Here is a 21,804-nt window from a genome sequence, read left to right on the forward strand (position 1 = left end):
ATCCAAATCTGACCGAACTACGAAAGTAATCTAATTGAACAGATCTGAATCCAATCTGATGCACGTTCGGATTTTACTCAAAGGATTCATATCTGGAACTTGTCGGACTTGGATCAGATATCCGACCGGTTTGCAACCCACTTCAAACTCACTCGCTAATTTACAAGCCTTGGTACATCTACTGTAGTGCCAATCAAGTCACCATAACATCCAAGACAGATGCTTCAAACTATGTTCTTGTTCATACCAAGTTTGGTCAATAATTATACTTTTGCTGAACTGATATGCATACAGACAAATTGACATCATACAAAGCAGACCCAAAATAAAATACTGCACTTTTCTGTTTATTCTAAGCTTTAATGAAAACAATTTAAACATTATAATGACTACAAACCAATGCGCACTGTAAGAAGGGAAATAATAAAGGACACAAGATCACAACCAACCTTTTAGAGAGTATCAAATCAAACTTCCATAGCAATGAGCAGAAACTCTAACTGTGGTGAGTGGCAGCATCAGCATCTATTGAGAGCCTGAAAGTGTCGGCTGCCCCAAACTTCCTTCTTCCCTCAGATCCCTCATCAGAATCCATGCTGTCCTCATCATCTTCCTCTTCATGACCATGAGAGGGAGAGGAAGGGTCCTGGATACTCTTGGCTATACAATCATGGGTAGCAAGCATATTGACTTGACGAAGATGTGAGATCTCAACCATAACAGTATCATCTTCACTAGGGAGAGGCTGCTTCCATGGTTCTCCATCCATTCTCATGTATGTATGGTCTGCTGCCCCCTTGTGAAATTCAAAGCGAATACGACGTGCCTACATCAAGTTTCCACAACAGTTCGAATCAAATTCCTTAGATATGGTAGACTTATCACACCTCTTTTTTTGTAAAAAGTAGAGTATCCAAGTCCAAATGATGCAGGGGTGCAACAATTATGGGTTCATCCAACTCTAGTTAACAGGCAGATTTAGTACAAGCAAATGATGACCATACGTTACAAGAAACTGCAAAGCAAGAGCCTCCTACATGAGCAAAAAATTCAACAAAATATTTTCATATCAACGTTCTTAAATCTATGAAAGATTCTTGTATGGTAGCATGCCCGCAAGTGAACATACACAGGGAAACATACATGCACCTGCCTGCACACACACACACACACATAAAGAGATGGCCGCAATATAGAAAGGATTAGGAAGGAACCGAAGCAACTTAATTGTTCTTTGAGTGATTTAAGCTGTGAACATGGATGACAAGGTTGTAGGCTAGAGCATAGTTTTAAAACGGCAATTTATCACCTAGATTTTCTAGTGAGAATTTGAACATTTTTATTTATCTTGCATTTTTTGGAAAATATATGCTAAAAATAGATAAATTAAAATTTAAAATATGAGGGAAAATAAAATTTAAAAAAAAACGCACTTCAAGGTCTTGTTTGAAATTCAAACCTTTAAATAAAATCATTCAAAGTGTTTAATTTCCAAGCTAGATTTTGGGAAAGTGTTTTCTACTCTCAACACATTCAAGGCCTTAGGGTATGTTTGGTTGCATCTCATGCGATTTGGAATCACATGAGATTTAGAAAGTGAATCTCATTTGAACAGTACCTCAAAAGCAACCAAACATAGAACTTTTTTGGCGCAGAACCCCAAAAGCAAGCCTCATAAAAAATAAGTTTGTACAAACCCCAAAAGTAAGATTTAGAAAGTGAATCTCATTTGTGTGAGATTCACTTTTTCATGAGGTCTCATGAAGTTTAAAATCTCATAAAATTTTGAAAGTGAATCTCTTTTGAACAGTATTTTCACTTTTCAAAAATACAACCAAACATATCCTTAATTTCTAAATGGATTTTAGGAAATTGTTTTCTCTCAACAGTTTCCATAGCCGAATTTTTTAATGAATTTAATGATAGTGTTTAATGAGACTTTATTTGCACAAAATGATGTAATTTAATGCATCTTAACCAAGGTTGTTTGTATCATACAAGTGTATCGTATGATACACTCCTGTATCAAGGCATATCGTATGATACACCTTTGGTGCGCTTTAAAAAAATCAAAAGTTACTTTTTTTACTCTTGGGGTTTTAAATACCTCTTGAGAGTCGATTCTCTCATTTGTGTAGAGGCCATTAGAGGGGAACCCACGCACCCTAAGAGTTGTGAGAGCAATTTGGGAGGTTGATCAGTGTACAAGGGAAAGGGCTTTTGCGATTTTTTTAAGAGTGCATTTCCACCATTTTTCACTCAATGAAGTGGGTTAAGGTAAAAAATCCCTATTCTATGTGTATAAACTTGTTGTCGAATATTTTTATGCCTATATTTTTATTTGGTGGTTAATTGATTATTTATGTTTTATTTTAGATCTTTCGGTGTCGTCTTCATGTTCATCTTATAGAGATGATCCTGCATGGTAATACCGCAGAAGCATGGATGATGTAATACGATCAGGGTCATCATTGAGATGTTTGTTTTTTGGTGCTATTATTAGAGTTGGACTGCATAGATTTAAGCAACATATTGCAGGTCTTCGTCAAAATATATGTTCATGTGATTATCCATCTATTCCTTCCACTTTTCGTGTTAATGTTATTATTGAACTAAAAGAAATTTAAAGAAGAAGAATTTTGCAAAAATGCAAAGAAGGACTACCAACCATTGTTAAGATGATGATGATGATAACCCACTTTCCAAAAAAATGGCCAAAGATAAAGAGATCATCGCACTGCATATGCAACATTGAGGAATTATTGTCCTATTGTTTGAGAAATAAGCTCTAGAAGATAGTTTAATTTTAGGATTTTTATAGTTTAGAACTTTAGAGATGAATATTGGCATGTAAGTGTTAGATTTTGAATCTCCAGGTCCTTCCATGCGTGAGAGCTGAAATACAGAGAGAGAGATAGAGAAAGGGAGAGAGAAGTTAGGAGAAACTGATGCCCATCAGTCTTAGGGTCGACTGTTGTATATTCCTTTATATTAACATGTGATTACAAAATTAATTAGGGTACTAAAATACCCTCATTACAATAATCGGTATTACATAATGCCATTAATGAAGAAGTGGATGTCACGGGTCTGGATCTTCAGATCCATGACCCGTAACCAGAGAAAACACTTCTTTTCACCCTCCATCAAGTTGTGCATGATCTTGAATCATGAACAACTTGCATTTTAACGTCCAAAATTTGTCTTTTGTCAATCCTTTTGTAAATATATCCACCACTTGATTTGTAGTTCGAACAAATTCAGGCTCAATCTCTTTCTCTTCTACCTTTTGTCTCACAAAATGCTGGTCTATTTCAATATGTTTGGCACGACTGTGATGGATTGGATTAAAAGACATACTAATGGCACTCTGGTTGTCACACAAAAGAAGTGATCGAGATATCGATTCTCCGACTTCTGTCAGTAGATGTCTAACCCAAGTAGCCTCAGCAGTGGCGGCTGCCATTGACCTGTATTCAGCCTCTGTACTGGATCTGGCAACAGCCTTTTGTTTCTTACTACTCCAAGAAACCAAATTCATCCCAACAAATACACAATAGCTGGATACTGATCTGCGTTCATCTGGATCTCCCGCCCAGTCCGCATCAGAATAAATAGTGATCTCATGTGCACTTTGCCCATTTGTCTTTCGCTTATATATGAGACCATCCCGAACCGTTCCCTTCAGATATCGTAGTATCCGTTTAACGGCTTCCATATGCCCTTCACATGGGGCATGCATAAACTGAGAAACTTGATTCACCGAGTAGACTATATCAGGGCGAGTAAAAGTGAGGTATTGTAACATACCCACTATGCTACGGTACTGTGTGGGATTATCAAATGGATCTTCGTCTTGAGAGCTAAGCCTTTGATGAAGAACGCTAGGGGTGCTCAAGGGCTTGCAGTCTTTCATACCCGCTTTATTGAGAACATCAATGGTATACTTATGTTGAGTGAGAGTCATTTCTTCAGAGGAACTGTCGACTTCAACTCCAAGAAAGTACCGTAGTTTGCCAAGGTCCTTCATTTTGAACCTCTGATTCAAGAGATGTTTGACTTCTTCAATGTGCTCATTGGAACTGTCAGTGATGATGATATCATCCACATATATCAACAACAGAGTAATTGTGTCTTGGTTCTTAAATATAAATAAGGAGTGGTCAAGAAGAGATTTCTTAAAACCATATTTTTGTATTTCAAGAGAAAAGTTGTCAAACCAAGATCGAGATGCCTGCTTCAATCCATATATCGCCCTTTTTAGTCTGCAGACATATTTTGTAGGATTACCTTCTGCGTAACCAGTGGGTTGTTCCATGTAAACTTCTTCTCTCAAATCTCCATAAAGAAAAGCATTCTTCACATCAAGTTGGCTAATGGTCCATTGGTGTTCAACAGCTAAAGAAAGTATGACTCGGATTGTCCCCATCCTCACCACTGGACTAAAAGTTTCATCATAATCCTGTCCTTGCTCCTGTGTAAAACCTTTGGCTACAAGTCTCGCCTTGTATCGCTCTATAGTCCCATCTGGTTTATACTTTATTTTGTACACCCATTTCGAACCAACAACGTTTCTGTCAGGTGGTCTTGATATGACATCCCACGTACCACATTCATGTAGAGCTTCCATCTCCTCATTCATTGCTTCAATCCATCTTCTGGAATTTGATGCTTGAGAGAACGTTGTGGGTTCATCTTCTTTATTCAAGGCTGTTAGAAAGAGTTGAAAATCTAATGAGAAATTTTCATAATTGACCCACCTTTCAATTGGATGGCGAGAACGTGTGGATCTTCTAGTATCAACAATGTTGGATGTTGAGGATGTGTCCATGTCTGAATCAACTATGGTGGGTGACTCTCTTTCTCGTCGAGTGTAGACAAGGCCTTTATACCTTCCTGGATTCAAAGTTGAGTCTGTATTTTCATGATCAATCATTCCATCAGTAGACACAGGTTTCTTATCCTTTTGAGTGCAATTTGAGCAAGCATCACTAGCTCCTGAGAGAAGTTCATAATTCAACCAAGGATAATAAGCCTCAACTTTATGTTTTGATTCTGAAGAACTAGTACATCGACAATCAAAATTCAATTCATCGAAGATGACATTTCTTGATATTTTGATGTGCTTGCTCAGCGGATCAAAGCACCTGTACCCTTTATAGTCATCAGCATAACCCACAAACCTGCACTTCAAAGCCTTGTCCTGAAACTTATGTTTCCTTGAACTGTCAACATGAACATAGCATAAACATCCAAACACATGCAAATCGTAGTAGTTGGGGTGTATACCAAAAAGAGACAAGTAAGGAGACTTGTTTTCCAAAATAGTCATGGGCAATCGATTTATCACATGAACTGCAGAATGAAAAGCCTTTGTCCATAAAGTGATCGGAAGATTATTGTCATGCATCATGCTCATCGCACTCTCAACAATATGGCGATGCTTCCTTTCATCAATCCCATTCTGCTGAGGTGTGTGTGGGCAAGACACAGTTTTCCTTATCCCATTACTTTGAAGAAAGTTAGTAAAGTCAATGGAAGAGAATTCACCTCCTCCGTCACATTGGAAACTTAGGATGTTTTCAGAAATTTGGTTTTTGACAAAGGAATAGAAGTTACAGAACAACTTGAAAGTCTCAGATTTATGTTTCATGAAAAATATCCAGGAATATCGAGAATAACTGTCAACAAATAAAAGATAATATCTAGTTCCAAACATGGAAGCAACTGGAGCAGGCCCCCAAACATCAGAACATGTAGTCTCAAAAGGTCTTAAAGCTCTTTTATTGATAGAATGAAATAGTAAAACATGACTCTTACATAAGAGACAACTAGAACATTTGTTGTCATTAACATTTATTCCTAAACTTGACTTGGGAATGAGGTTATTTGAAACAAGCTTTTCAATGAAACTACTACTGTAGTGACCTAGACGACCATGCCAAAGGTTTGGCTTATTGATTTCAGAGACACTAAAAACGCAGGTAGGATTTTCAGAAGACAACGATGATTGGAGCTTCAAGTTTGGGTCTGCAGAGCGAATATGTGCTGAAGGATCTTCTTGAAAAACATACATATTGCCTTGTCGTTTTTCTCTAGCGAACGTCTCCTTCGTGCAGAGATCCTTAACAAGAACAGAAGAGGGAGTAAATTCAACTGAGGCTTTGATATCATCAACAAGTTTAGAAACTGAAACAATGTTTTTCTTGATATTAGGAGCATAAAGAACATTTGAAAGATTGATGGAAGATTCGGGCAAGGGTATGATGGAGTTTCTAATATGCGACACAGAGTGGTGTGATTCATCTCCAGTAACTATACTACTTCTACCAATGTAAGGAACAAGTTTTAGGAGCGTACCTGCATCACCAGTAACGTGAGTCGCTGCGCCAGAGTCCACATACCAAGTACCTTGCTCATTTTGTTTCAGATTCAATTCTGCTAAGGCTGACAACAACTCTTTTACTTCTTTGTTGGTCCTTGTACTGTTTCTGCCTCTTTTTGCTTCAGTTTGTGTTGATTTTCCTTTATTTAGGGGATTGAACCAGCAGTTAGCTTTGATATGCCCCCTTTTATTACACAGAAAGGAAGTAGGAATTGGCCTCTGTCTTTGTGGGTTGGTATATGAGTTGGGTGTATGCAATAATCCACGACCTCTATGACCACTTCTCCCTTGTGCTCCTTTTCCCTTGATATCATAGCTTCCTCATCCTCGTGCATAAGTAACCCCTGTAGCAAGAACTTCTTGTGCCCCAGTATGCATAGATGATTCTTCAGAAAAGCCCTTTAGATTCATCTCATATTGTAACAATTTTGCGCGCAGATCTTCAAAGTTGGGTAGCTCAGGTAAACATAATAGGGAAGTGACAATCATATGATAGTCGTGTCCCAATCCACTGAGGGTTTGTTGTACCAAATCTTTACCAGAAACTGTACTTCCAACAACTGCTAACTGATCTGTGATAACCTTCATTTTGTTCAAATATTCCATGATGGTCATGGAATCCTTTCTTAACATTTGAAAATCTCTTTTAAGAAACATAATCCTGGCCTGAGAAACCTGTGAGTATGTCTGAACAAGTCTGTTCCAAAGTTGCATGGCAATGCATTCATCTGGAATGGCTACTAGAACCTCTTGTGACAGTGTTGATGTAATATAAGCAACAAGCGCTTGGTCTCTTTTCATCCAAGCCACAAATTCAGGATTTCTAACATATACGGTAGTAGATTCCCCTTTGATGTCCCTTTCTTCTTGTGATATGAACTTAGGAGGAACTGGAATAGATCCATCCAGATGTCCAAAAAGATCCTGACTCCTAATGAAAGGTATGATTTGTCTCTTCCAAGTCAAGAAGTTACCATTATTTAATTTTTCAGACACGAGTTGGCTGAGAAAACTTGATGAAAGAACTGACTGGCTAGAAAGTGAATTCATGTTTCACAGAATTAAGAATGTATTCAACACAATCTGCTTACACCTGCAGTTTTTTTTTTTGCAGGAACTAATTCAGATCGATGGCTATCAGACTGCAGAAACTAATTCAGATTGTTGATATGAAACAAAAATTGAATGTCAATCAGATTTCTGATTTGTATATGAAATGGAATATCGGATATGAAAATCCCAAAAAAAAATGAGAATGTGAATATGAATTCCTACTATGTATTGACACAATGAGAATGTATCGGCTTGATCAAGGATGCAGCTGAATCAAAATAGGGCCCTGCGTGATTAGATCACGCTGCTATCAAGAGCGATAAACTGGGTATGTGAGTGACAATGAGGAAAGTGTAGGAATGAAGAAAAAGTATTTTCAACTAGGAATTTGGGTCGAAAATCTGGGCTGAGTTACTCAAGGGACAGAAAGAAAATTGTGGGGAAACCGAGGTTCGGCCACCACCGAAGTAAAAGAAAAATAAAAAGAGACGAAAAGAAAACTGTGGGAAGAAGAGATCAGATCTGATTATCTTCAGATCTGATTGATATCAGATCTGATTAAGAAGAAAAGAAAAAGAAAACTGTGGGAAGAAGAGATCAGATCTGATTATCTTCAGATCTGATTGATATCAGATCTGATTGAGAAGAAAAGAATGTGGGGGAGACCAAAGATGGGTCAGACGTGAACCAAAAAAAAAAATGAAATAAGGGGACTGAAGAATATTTTCTTGACTTAGAAGAGAAAATCGAGAAGGGATAGATCTATCAGACGTACCTTTGAGATCGATTCCAGTTTCAACTGAAGCGTGGCTCTGATACCATGTTAGATTTTGAATCTCCAGGTCCTTCCACGCGTGAGAGCTGAAAAACAGAGAGAGAGATAGAGAAAGGGAGAGAGAAGTTGGGAGAAACCGATGCCCATCAGTCTTAGGGTCGGTTGCTGTGTATTCCTTTATATTAACATGTGATTACAAAATTAATTAGGGTACTAAAATACCCTCATTACAATAATCAGTATTACATAATGCCATTAATGAAGAAGTGGATGTCACGGGTCTGGATCTTCAAATCCATGACCCGTAACCAGAGAAAACACTTCTTTTCAGTAAGACATTGGTTAAATGTAATGTTTTTAGTTATATGGACTCTTAATAGTTTAGTTATGCCTTATGACATTTTAGTATGACTTGGATATAAATTTAATATTGTTAGTTAAGGCTTTAATTATGTTTAAAATTAAAATTATGTAGTTTCTTTTTATTTACATTATCAGTTATCAGTTTCATGGTTTGTTACAAGGTTGTCAAACTAGGAAGCGGAAGCAAAAAACAATACAGGAAGCGGAAGCGAGAAGCGAGGCATTTTAAAATTTATAAGAAGCAGGAAACGAAGTATCAATTTGAAAGCGAATTATGAATAAAAAAGTAAGCAATATGGTAACTTAATAGGAATCGAACAATAAACAAATAAAAACTAAAATAAAATTGATCATTCTTATATTTCATGATTTTTCAGTAAAAGAGTTAAATTTTTGTTAAAATCTAACAATGATGGTTACCAATTTAGAGAGTACATGGGAAGTGAGTGGAAGCGTGAGAGAAAAATACATGAAAAACATGAAAAGAAACGTGAGAAAATTATACAGGAAGCATAGACCATGTGTGGGGGAAGCATAGAAGAAGTGTGGAGGAATCAAGATTCCCATGAGGTTTTGGAAGCGAGGAGTATCGCGCTTCCGAAGCAAAGTTTCGAGAAGTGTGCTTCCCACCTACCAAAGAAGCTTCTGGTAACTCTGGTTTGTTATTAATTTTAGCAGGAGGTGAAGAAGAGGAAGAAGATGATATTAAAATGTAAACTGTAATACATATATATTATTTAATATTATTATTATATTTTTCCTTTTATTATTTTCTTTTTCTATTTTTCTTTATTTTCTTTTTTAACATCTAGTTTAATAGGAACTAGATATTTAATCATTGGAACTTGACTATGCAAATAGTTGTTGGACTGTAGTCCAACAGCTATAATAAGAGTTGTTGGACTCTAGTCCAACAGCTATAATAAGAGTCGTTGGACTAGAGTCCAACATCTCTTTTGGAGAGCTCAAAATGAGCTCTCCTCTCTCTTCCACTTTTTGTATATATAGGGGTGAACCCCATCAATGTAAATTACAATGCTTAAGCATTTTGTGCATGAATAAAGTATTATTTATTTTTCAAGTGTTCTTTTTATACCCTTTCAAGGGTCATGCTTGTAGTGTCTCCAATAAACACTTGTTTGTGAGTTATTCGTGTATTTGTTGAAGACCACCATTTCATTACATGGTATCAGAGCTACAGAATCCTTAGATCTTGAAGTGCTTTTGTCTCGACTTTTGTGCCACATTTACAAAATGTGTTTTATCACCTTGTTCTTGGCTCAAGAAGATTTGTTTGAAGAAAGGCAAACTTGTGCTACAAAAAATTTGGTTTTGTATCCTCTCTTATTCTCTTCTCTATTATTTTCCTTTTTTTTTCTTTTTTTTCTCTCTCTCTCTCCTCCTATCTATTCCTCTCTTACCCTTGTAAAAGATGGATGACAATGATAAGATCACCATCATTCTTATGAAGCTAAATGATACTAACTATGTAATGTGGGTTTCAATTATGAAGCACCACATTTGGAGAAAAGGTTTATGGGGTATAGTGGATGGTTTCGATTCGGAACCTAAACTATCTCTTATCAAGAAAGAGGGTGATAAAGAGGTTCCTCTAACGGAGGAAGAGAAGAGTAAGGTGTTAACCACTTATGAAAAGAAATGAAAAGAGTGAAGGATAGGGCATGCAAAAACTATGTCATGGCTCATCAATAGCGTAGACATTAAAAAGTGCTCTAGTCTAGCTAAGTTTGAGCATGCCGATAACGCTTGGGAATACCTCAAAAACATGTATTCCCTTAAAGATATTGCACATGTGTGCAATTTACAAGACAAAGTTCGAACAATGACTCAAAAAGATAAAACTATTCGAGAATATTATAATGAGTTGTCTGAACTTTGGGAAGAGTTGGCTCTTCTTGAACCCAAATGGCATTGTGCCGAAGATATCGAGCTTCGCCAAAAGCAACTCGATATGGAACATTTCTATCAATTTGTGAATGGTCTAAGGCCGGAGTTTGAATCCACCAAATCGACCCTTTTACATTGTGAAAAAATTATTTCTATTGTTGATACTATAGAAGAGCTCGTTATTGAGGAAAATAGACTTAGAAAAAGTACTCCAAAAGTTGATGATGACTCAGTTTTAAATGTGTCTAGACCGGGGAATCATACTCGTACTTACAAGCCACCTCATTTTGAAAGGAAAAACGGCGACTTTGATAAAAGAAAAATCATTTGTCATCATTGTCATGAACCGGGGCACTATAAGCCTGAATGTCCAAAGTTAAAAAGAAAAGAAGAAAAAAGAGTTGCATCTATTGAATCTGAGTCAAAAGATCAAGATGTACCTGTATCTATGGCTCAACTGATGAAAATCCTTCAACCTCTTCTCAAAGAGGTATCCTCCTCAACTGAAGCCTCAACTGGAGCGGCAGTTGCATCTTTCTCCGATCCAGGTAACTTTCCTTGGCTTTTAGATTTCGGTGCTTCTTTTCACATGACCCCAAATGTTAATAGTCTATCCGAATGTCTTAAAAATAAATCAAGTGTGTCAAAAGTTTTTACAACCGATGGCACATCTCTTGAAATAGAAGGAATAGGATGTTTTAAAAATCTTCAAAAATCCAAAAAAAAATTATTCCAAAAGTTAGATAGATCCCTAAACTTAATTTGAATCTCTTATCTGTCTCGCAAATATCTGACTATGGATGTAATATCTTCTTCTCTTTTCATGGTTGTTGGGTACAGGATCGCTAGTCAGGAAAGCTAATTGGGGAAGGCCATAGAGAAAGAGGACTCTATTACATGAACTTTTTGGAATTACTCAAAAATGCATTTTGTTATAATGTTCAAAAATTAGAATTGGATTTATGGCACAAAAGACTTGACTATCCTCATATATCTAAAATTCAATATTTTTCAAGTTTGGAAAAAAATTGTAATTCTGAATTTTTTTCTTATAAAGACTGCATTCTTGGCAAAATGAAAAGGTTACCATTTCTTAGTAGAACTTTTGTTTCTTCACGACCACTTGAGTTAATACATTCGGATGTTTGGGGCCCTGCACCAGTTATTTTCAAAGGTGGTTATACATATTATGTAATTTTTGTTGATGACTTTTCTAGACATACTTAGATTTATTTTCTTAAACATAAATCTGAAGTCTTTGCTAACTTTCAAATATTTCATAAAATGGTTAAAAACAAGTTTTAAAATGATATTTTCATTTTTCGCACTGATTAGGGGGAGAGTTTATGTCCAAAGAATTCAAAGACTCAATTTACGTGGTATTACGCATCAAAGATCGTGTTCATACACTTTACAGCAGAATGGCCTAGCCGAACGCAAACATCGGCACATTATGGAAACTACTAGAACCTTGCTAATTGCAAATCAGGTTCCAAAACGTTTTTGGGCTGAAGCGGTCTTAACTGCCACCTACCTCATCAATAGGATGTCATCTTCCTCATTAAAGAATACAACTCCAATAGAAAAACTTGTTAATTTAACTTCAGATTATTCTAGATTAAGTCTTTGAATGCAAATGTTTTGTTTTCACCAACAAAAATGACAAACTCTCTCTTTGTGCAATCTCATGTGTCTTTTTAGGATATATTGATAATAAAAAAGGCTACAGGTGTTTCAATTTTCAAAATAACAAATTATGTGTTAAGAAATATATACTTTTTAGAAAAAGAAAGCTTCTTTGAATTTGAAAAATCCAAGGATGTCACTGAATACTCGTTTTTAATTGATCCAACTTCAAAATCCAATGAATGTGATTTTTTATGTGACCTTGACAATGATCAAAGTCCTATTGTAACGACCCCAATCCATACCCTTTGAAAATGCGGAATATTTTTTTTTTAGAGTTGCGGAAACCTTCCCAGAGATCTGGGGTCCTCACAGTTCCACTTTCCATTGGATAGCCCAACCACCACAAACGAAGTTGCAACCCTCATCCATAAGAACCAAACCAATTTCTTTTATTTATGAACCAATAAGAGTCTCATACACAACTCAAAAGTGAAGTAACAACTGCAGAAATTAAAAAGACTAAAAGAAGCAAAACTAGAGTCACTTTGTCCCCTACTGAAACTGACAAGCGCAAGTATGACTCACATCCATCCCCAGTAGCCAGTCCAGCCTCACTGTTCACCATGTCTTGTGAAAAATCAACAAAGTAGGGTGTCAGAACCAAAATTCTAAGCACATCTACTTCTAAAGAAACCAGGTGAGACAAAAAACATGGATAAGATTTGATGCAATGATTTGAGTGAGTGCAGATATAAAATTTGCAACATTCAAATATCCATACCTACCAACATTTACATATGCTCACCAGTCAAGAACAGTAAAGCAATACCATATATCAAGAATTAAATAACCAAACCTTGCAGCATGATTTCAATAAGTAAATCCTATGCTACCACCAAATCATGTCATGCTATAGAGAATGATTCAAACATGCATGATCTAATGCATAACATGAAAAATGCATGATTATGTACAATGCATGATTCCTTTTTATTATCTTTCATTTAAGTTTCATCTTTCCATATGCATGCCCTATTAAATGCATGCAGCTTTAAGTTCCTCTTTTTAATTACCGTTGCCCGCGGATACACCAAACGGGTATAATCCCCGAGGTCAAGTAGGTTCCCAGGGTAGCTTAACATACAATTTGTATTTTATTACTGGGTTCCAACTTAGCCCTCGACCGAATCACCTTCGGAACATTAGACCTCCACATCTAATGTCGGGGACACCCCACCACGCTCACATGTGCCACTTCCTTGGTACCATAACAACAGTTGTGTCAAACACACCACTCCCGGGTAAAGTGGCGGACTCTCCATAAAACCGTGGTCAGGAGAAAGAACCTCAATATCGGGTTCAGGGGACCAAATTACAGTACACGGAGTTTTTGTATCCTCACAGTCTCCCCAAGACCGGATATCCAAGATTCTCATACTCTAGATGAGATATCCCAAAATGTATATTATACTGTTCTTATTATATCTTTATTAAAGTTAATTCTTTAAGTTTGCAACATCATATGCAAAAGTAAAGTGAAAACCTGCATCCTCCCTTGCGGGGACCCATTCGGGACTCCAGCCCGTATAAATCACTAGAACAGTGTAGTAATGTGTCAAACCATCTTATGTGGTTCAAGTGATGCAGTTAAAAACATATGTGAACGGAAACCAAACCCACGGCTCTCCAGGCCGGTGATGGTCCATTTAGGCCATCGATGCATCGTATGCAAAAATCATAACAACTTGCAATGTATGCAATAATACCAACATAATTCTAAATGCACATTCATTCATACCATTTTAACAATGTGCATGAGCTTCCGCAGTCATATGCATGTGTGACCATCCATGTGTAAGTGCTTTCATGTAATTACTTAACACACATGCATTCATCCATTAGTTTCATAAGTACATGAGAATATTTATGCATGATTATACATGCCAATAAACTTCGATCCCATATATGCACATGCACTTGAAACCAAATCATACATGCATGATCATTAAACATGTCCCATAATGTAGATACATGAAACCTTCCATTCATAGCATGAGTTATCACCCACACACAAGCACATAAACCGGATCTAGAAATTTATATGTCAGGGCTGCACGCATTCACATCATGTATGCACCATATGCAACACGCCAAATATGCGATGATGTCGGCATGTTTCCAAATGCACATCCATATATGCCAATATAACCATGGGCATGAAACAACAACACTCACAAGCATGGTTTCAAAGATTCATGTGAACACTCATGCATGTAGATTCAAGCAATAAAGCAATAGTTTCATGATTGCTCATGCCCATGAAAACAATTAGGCAACGATATCCAAATCAAGCATAACAAATCAAGCCTAAGCATATTAGTAGTTTCATTCACCTGTATGCAAAGAGCCAGGTCTAACACGATTAGCTAGTATTATGAAAAATTAAAGTGCTAAGCTAAGCTTCCATATGAGCCATACTATACATGAACAAAGATTCAATCGATCTATCATTTGTCCACAAACATGGACAGTTAAGGAAATAGCATTTATCATATTTTCCTTTGTAAAAATATAGTCCAGCACCAGTCGGCTGGGCTTGGCAGGGTACCACACAACCCATGATGGGCCTGTGCATCACTGCCACGGCCTGGCAGTCAGTCAAGTGCCCCTCGGCTGGCTACTAGCCGGCCTGAGCCATTCAACAACAAAAGGGTTAACACTGTTTGTTTGCTCCCTTTTTCTTTTTTTTTTGAATAATCAGAAAGAGAAAAAAAAGGGTATTTTGCCAAGTAACTAAAAGTTCAGACATGCTACAATAGATAGATGAAACACTTCTCATTATACAGATCTCTCATGATCTTATGCTCTTCTTCCACTCAATACTTATAACAAAACGAAAAGACTAAAATTGTCAAAAATTGCACAATGTTCAGAATAACGGGTTCTAACGCTAGTCAAAAATAGACATTTCAGCTAGCAATTCCTTTGTCATTAAAAGATCAGCAATCAAATTTCTGCATCAACAACTTTTTGCTCATGTTCATCCACTGAAAACTTCATACTGATTTGTACTGTACGAGTGTAGCCTACCTAAATCAGGTTATACATTACTCTCCATATGCACTTTCAAAATAAAGAACCCCATGCCCAAATTTGTATACCTAAACTGAATTCGAAACCACATAGACTCGAGTTATCATTTCCAAGATCGAAAAACCCCCAAATCAAGTTTTATTTTATTTTGATCATGGAAGCCGAATCCCCCAATTTTGATTGCTTTGGGGTTTCCGTCAACCCTCATAATCTTCTCCCATTCCCTTATTTGTGACAATCGAAACCCCCAAATCAAAGATTTGGGGTTTTCCCATGTGGGATTCACCAAAATCCCCAACTACCGAATTTCAATGGAACCTCCCCTCAAACCCACACATGGAATCGAACCCATGTTCGATCCCTCACCTCGATTCCAAGAAGACCCGTACCTTTTTGAAGCTTTTCCGGCGATCGGAGGCTGGGGACGCGAAGGCAGGGCCGCGGCTGATGCTCCTTGTTGCTGCCGTGACCGGTGAAGCCCCTGTTGGTTGCGGATGGCCGGAGCCTTGCCGACAACTTCCTTTCCTCCGGCGCACGCACACAGACAGGGAGAGAGACTGAGAGAGACGGGGGAAGACAGAGAGCCCGAGTGAAGAGGGTAAAAACCCTCTCTCCACTCCCCTTTATTATGAGACGCGGGGTTGGTTACGCCCTGCGTAACCCCCCCTCCCCCTTCTGTTTCCGATTCTTGAAAACAAAAATCGTTCCCTAGGCATGATTCCTATTTTAACGCCCCTCCCCTCTTTTAAAATTGAACTCGGGTCCGGATCCGGGTCATAGCCTGTGACCCGCGATACAGGATCCATTTCAAAAATGGTTCTAGTTCGCCCCTGCACAGCGGATCCTGAGTTGGATCCGGGTGGATCCAACTATGGGTCTGACCCCTTGCATCAAAAATCTATTTTATTTTTTTATTTTTTTTATTTTTTTATTTTTTTATTTTTTTATTTTTTTATTTTTTTATTTTTTTATTTTTTTATTTTTTTATTTTTTTATTTTTTTATTTTTTTATTTTTTATTTTTTTATTTTTTTTATAAATACTATTAATTATTTATTTAATTAATAATTAATATTATAAGTAAAATTTAACACCCCCATTGGTGGGTTATTTACGGGTTCTTTTATGGATCCAATAACGGTAACGGATCTGAGGCCCAAATTTAGAAAAATACCCATTATTTTCAAATAAATTTAAGCAATTAATTGTCGAAATTTGAGGTTATTACACCTATTGTTGTTGAAAATGATGATAATGAAGAGCAAATCCATAGGGATGTTAGTCTACAATATTCAAGACGTAGAGAGCAAAATCTTCCATGTGTATTACAAAAATACTCCGAAGTTTCACCCAGAAGAACGTCTAGAATCTCTAGACCTCCTAAAAAAATTGTGTCTTACGAATCTTTTTCACCCACATATAGGGTAACCATTACATTAATACAATCATATGTTGAACCATCATCCTATTCTCAAGCCAAAAATCATACCGAATGGATAAAAGCCATGAAAATAGAATTAGATGCAACACTTGGACGATCCAAGATATCCCTCAAGGTAAGAAACCTATAGGTTGTAGGTGGGTATACAAAGTCAAAACCAAAAGTGATGGGACCCTGAAAAGGTATAAGGCCCGTTTAGTGGCAAAAGGATATGCCCAAGAGTATGGCATCGATTATGAAGAAACATTTGCTCTTGTGGCCCGTATGACCACTGTTAGAACTTTAATAGCCTTGGCCTCCATTAGAATATGGTCTATCTTTCAATTGGATGTCAAAAATGCTTTCCTGAATGAGAATCTTATTGAAGAAGTATACATGGAAGCCCCACCTGGTATTAGTATCCCCAAGGGTAAAGCTCTTCGTCTAGAAAAAACTTTTTATGGTCTTAAACAGGCTCCAAAAGCCTGGTATGACCAATTTAGTCATGTTATGCTTGATATTGGTTTTCAACCTTGTTTAACTGACACTGCTTTGTTTGTTAAGAAATCTGATGCAGGCATCATTATTTTTCTTCTCTATGTGGATGATATGATCATATCACCAGAAGCAACAAACAGGGAGTTGCAAATATCAAATCTCTTCTTAAAACTCACTTTGAAATGACTGACTTACGTTTATTAAGATATTTTTTAGGCATTGAAGTCGCTTATTCCCCTCAGAGGTATTTGATATCTCAATCTAAATTTGCTCTTGATATTGTTTCTAGGTCTGAAATTACAGATGATAAGAAAGTGGACACTCTAGAAGTTGTCAATGTTAAAATGAAAATTGATGATGGAGAATTTCTTGATGATCCTACTCCTTACAGACATCTTATTGGAGCGCTTTCTTATCTTTTCATTACTAGGCCAGATATAGCTCATGAAGTTCATACAACCAGTCAGTTTCAGCATGCTTCCACCTCTGTGCATATGGGATCAGTTTTGTGTATTATTAGATACTTAAAATCCTCTCTTTCACGACTCTTCTTGCCTTATTCATTTTCATTAAATTTAATTGCATATACTGATGCTGACTTGGGAGGTGATCCCAATAATAGGCACTCAACTACTGGTTTTTGTGTGTTCCTAAATGAAGCCTTAATTTTGTGGAGGTGCAAGAAGCAGCAGAAGGTCTCTCTTTCCTCCACCAAAACTGAATAGAGTCATGACAACCACCACTATGGAGGTTGTTTGGCTCAGACGATTGCTAGCGAATATGGGAACTGAAGCAACGCAAGCTTCAAAGATGTGTTGTGACAACAAAAGTGCGATCTACATTGCAAGCAACCGGACATTCTATGAGCACACTAAACACATTGAGATGGACTATCACTATGTCAGAGAGGAATACTTACATGGAACCATTGATCTATCCTATGTTACATCAAAATATCAATTAGCAGACTTCTTCACCAAGCCTTTCGTTGCTCCCAGATTTCACTTCCTCTTAGACAAACTTTCGCACATTGTACCGTAAGTTTGAGAGAGAGTGTTAAAATGTAAACTGTAATACATATATATTATTTAATATTATTATTATAGTTTTCTTTTTATTATTTTCTTTTTCTATTTTTCTTTATTTTCTTTTTTAGCATCTAGTTCAATAGGAACTAAATATTTAATCCAGTCAAGTTCCTGTTAGAACTTGACTGTGCAAATAGTTGTTGGGTTGTAGTCCAACTATAATAAGAGTTGTTGGACTCTAGTCCAACAGCTATAATAAGAGCCGTTGGACTAGAGTCCAACGTCTCTTTTGGAGAGCTCAAAATGAGCTCTCCTCTCTCTTCCACTTTTTGTATATATAGGGGTGAACCCCATCAATGTAAATTATAATGCTTCTTAAGCATTTTGTGCATGAATAAAGTATTATTTATTTTTAAAGTGTTCTTCCTTTTATACCCTTTCAAGGGTCATGCTTGTAGTGTCTCCAATAAACACTTGTTTGTGAGTTATTCGTGCATTTGTTGAAGACCACCATTTCATTACAGATGATTATGATTCTTGAGGTTTAATATAATATTTTGTTTTGGTTTTTGTAACATGAAAGTATGAGTCTTGTGGCATGTTCTTAATTGCAAAAATCTTATGTAGCTCATAGAGACAAAAATGCCTCATATGTGATTTTATGGTTATATTTTGTGTAATTCATCATTGTTTCATGTGTTATGATTTTTTTAGAATTTTTGCTAATTTTTTTTATTTTTCTTTTTTTTGAAATTTTAGAAAAAAATTATTAAAAATTTATGATACATTTACGATACAGTGTTACTTTTGGCCCGATTGATATGGGTAATGATACGATAAGTACAACCTTGTCTTAAGCAAATTTAAAGTAGCTAACTGACTGTTTGTTTGAAAATCCTGTGATTAAAACTTAAAATAATGTGTTTACTGAAAATATTGAGATATTTCAAAAACATCGCGCTACTTTGAAATGTAAAACGATCAGCACAAATATAGTATTTTTTCACGATATTTTCAAAATATCGACCATATTTGTCACCATGAGAGTGAACCAAAGAACTGAGGCCTCAACCCACCATAAACTACGTTTAGCCATTTAAGCCAGAAAATCTAAGACTTCAGGCTACTTAATCTGTCCTAATTCAAAAAGATTGAGTTCTCAATTATGGTTAACACATTGGATTTGAACTGGATCACATGACCAGGTCCCAATTTTGTGCTGGGCCCATGTGAGTTAATTATGGCTGGATTTTGGATATGAATATCAACTTGGGTCATATATTTTATTTGTATCTCCATGTGGACTTTAGGAAGTGTCAAAACACGACTTGGATGACCTCTATCAGTTTGATTACTGCCACAGATAGACATGCACGTGGATATTCTAACCTACTGAACAATTGTGGGAGGTCAGAAGCCCTGGTCATGGTTACTGCATTCTCTACTTTGAGATGGCAATGTACCACACTTTACCAGCATTTCACGTGTACCAATTCGTTTCTAGTTCAATTGATCTTACCCCAGTTTACTGACATATTAGGACCTTGGCAATCTATGACCTGCAACAAGTGACTCTGGTGGCTATGGCTTTGATTGTCTATTTATTGTAAAAATTTCAACACAAGAAAAAATATTCTCGAGGTTACACATGGATATGAAAATAGAGGATGTCAGTCAAAAACCACTCTTTTGGCGAGAACTGAATAACCACTTACCTGTGCAAGTCGAGTCCCATGTCCTTTGGGGGCAAGCAAAACAAGTCCATGCCAAGCATCTCTGAATCCCACCACCTCAAGGAGACCATCATCAACAAATGGTACAGTCAAATCCCTCTTCCAAATGTCACAGTTCATATCAAAGTCAGGAAACAAGTGAGTCTTTGTAGCTAAAAAAGAATGTATGGGAATTATAGAAAATACCCTCACTCACATCTCTTTCTTTCTTACTATTTGGTGTTCCCCATGGATTCAACCCCCCAGAAAAGCTAGGCAAGTTCAGGCATATAATGGATCTGATGCTGAAGATTGAGAATGAAAACAAGAGTAAGCACTAACACAGCGATGACAATCAATATGGAGATTACACAGTAAATCATGGATCTGTTCATGAGACACATCCTGAGTGAAAGCATGTTAAGTTCTGTAAGTTAAACTTTCTGTTGTCTTTAGAACACTAGACTATGCTATTATGTTTCAGTCAATAGTTACTATCTTAAACTTTTCCTGCTTTCAATTTCAACAATTTATATTTATGATCAATTATCTAAATTATACAGCAAGCTATTTGTTCTAACTTGACCAAATCATGTATGCTTATTCTACGTGTAGCTTGTACACTGTAGTCTCCACAAGTTTGGTGTGTGTCAACAAATTCACAAAGTTTTTCCAGCCCTAACAATTTTCACTTCATGAGAGTTGAATTAATTGCCACCAGTTATAGATTACCATTATGTATAAAGATGAAGAAGAGATATGGAAATGAACACAAGTGTTCAATTATAAGTAATTAGTATGCCTTAATATTCAAGCAAATTATGAAGTATATACCAATCATTTTGGAACAGGATTCTTTGCATTCTCAAAGATAACAAATAAATGAATCCAAATTAGAGAAATACTGTCAGCAGTACTAATGTATGATCCTTGAAAAGGTATATCACCTTCATGAACATCAATTGATATAAGACATTGAAAGCTGCTATGTCTAAAGTTCGATCCAGGAGAGATCCTCAAAAGAGAGAAGTGGAGAACCATCAAAAATACCTGCGTGGAATGTGGAGGTCCTTCCAGATTCCATGCCTTTTCATTATCTTCACCTTTGCAAGTTGAGCAATGTTACTGCAGACATAATTTGTAGGGATGACACCTTCATTGGTAAACTAGATCTCACAATGAAATCAGATAACAGAAGAACATAGATAAATTGGTATCCTGGATACATTATCTGTTTTTTTTTTCCTTCTCTTTTTTTTTGTCAAACCTGCTCAATGAGTTTCAGAAACTTACAAGTTCAAGTTTAGTACAAAATCATTAACAGAAAAGTAAATTCAGAATTTCAATGGAAACGTCCTTTCCAATGATGGTAATAAAATAAATGAGACTAAGAAGTGTGAGCCCCGACAAGATAGAATATGGAGGGACCTACTGTAGATAAAGTTAGGCAAAGGCTAGCAGATCCAAGTTGGGGTTATTTTGGCACTTTTATCCGGATATGAGAGAGTTTAACAACCCCTTACTATTATTTTCCTTTATATCATTTATGTTAAGAAAGTGTACCCCAGTATTTTGGTTAATTGTAGAAATTTCAATGCATCTACAGAGTTCCATAGTCTAGAAAGAAAATCAATTCCTATAGCGCATGAGTGGAAGCTTCGTAGTCTTCTACCACTCCTTATTTACTCTTCTTCCTCTTCTGTCAGATCTTGCACTTAGATCAACCATTTTTTAATTAACATGATCTCCCTAAAAATTTGAGATCAATATTTCCGACATATGGTTATGATTCATCCAATTGGATCTGAACTAAAAATCATCCAAATGTGCAATTCTCCATTTGGACTAAACTTATTCATATGCAGACTTCCACAATCCATAAATCTCCTTCGGCAAACAATACCTATAATACCATATGCAGCTCATATCAGGAAACCAACC

General features: G+C 36.5%; 1 protein-coding gene across 1 annotated transcript in view; it reads right to left on the reverse strand.

Moving 5' to 3' along the window:
- Window positions 1–220: 220 nt before the first annotated feature.
- The window catches only part of LOC149822975 (diacylglycerol kinase 5-like), a 38,573-nt gene continuing 16,989 nt past the window's right edge, over window positions 221–21,804 (reverse strand). Inside the window, exons 10-13 of the mRNA XM_089981343.1 lie at window positions 20,914–20,988; window positions 20,081–20,168; window positions 19,867–19,983; window positions 221–826 (exon numbers count right to left, since the gene is read on the reverse strand). Coding sequence (XP_089837469.1) covers window positions 497–826; window positions 19,867–19,983; window positions 20,081–20,168; window positions 20,914–20,988 — 610 coding nt within the window. The 3' untranslated portion in view covers window positions 221–496. The remainder of the gene's footprint in view (window positions 827–19,866; window positions 19,984–20,080; window positions 20,169–20,913; window positions 20,989–21,804) is intronic.

The sequence above is a fragment of the Nuphar pumila genome, chromosome 11 (assembly GCF_984573655.1).
Source record: "Nuphar pumila chromosome 11, dmNupPumi1.hap1.1, whole genome shotgun sequence".
NCBI classification, from domain to species: Eukaryota; Viridiplantae; Streptophyta; class Magnoliopsida; order Nymphaeales; family Nymphaeaceae; genus Nuphar; species Nuphar pumila.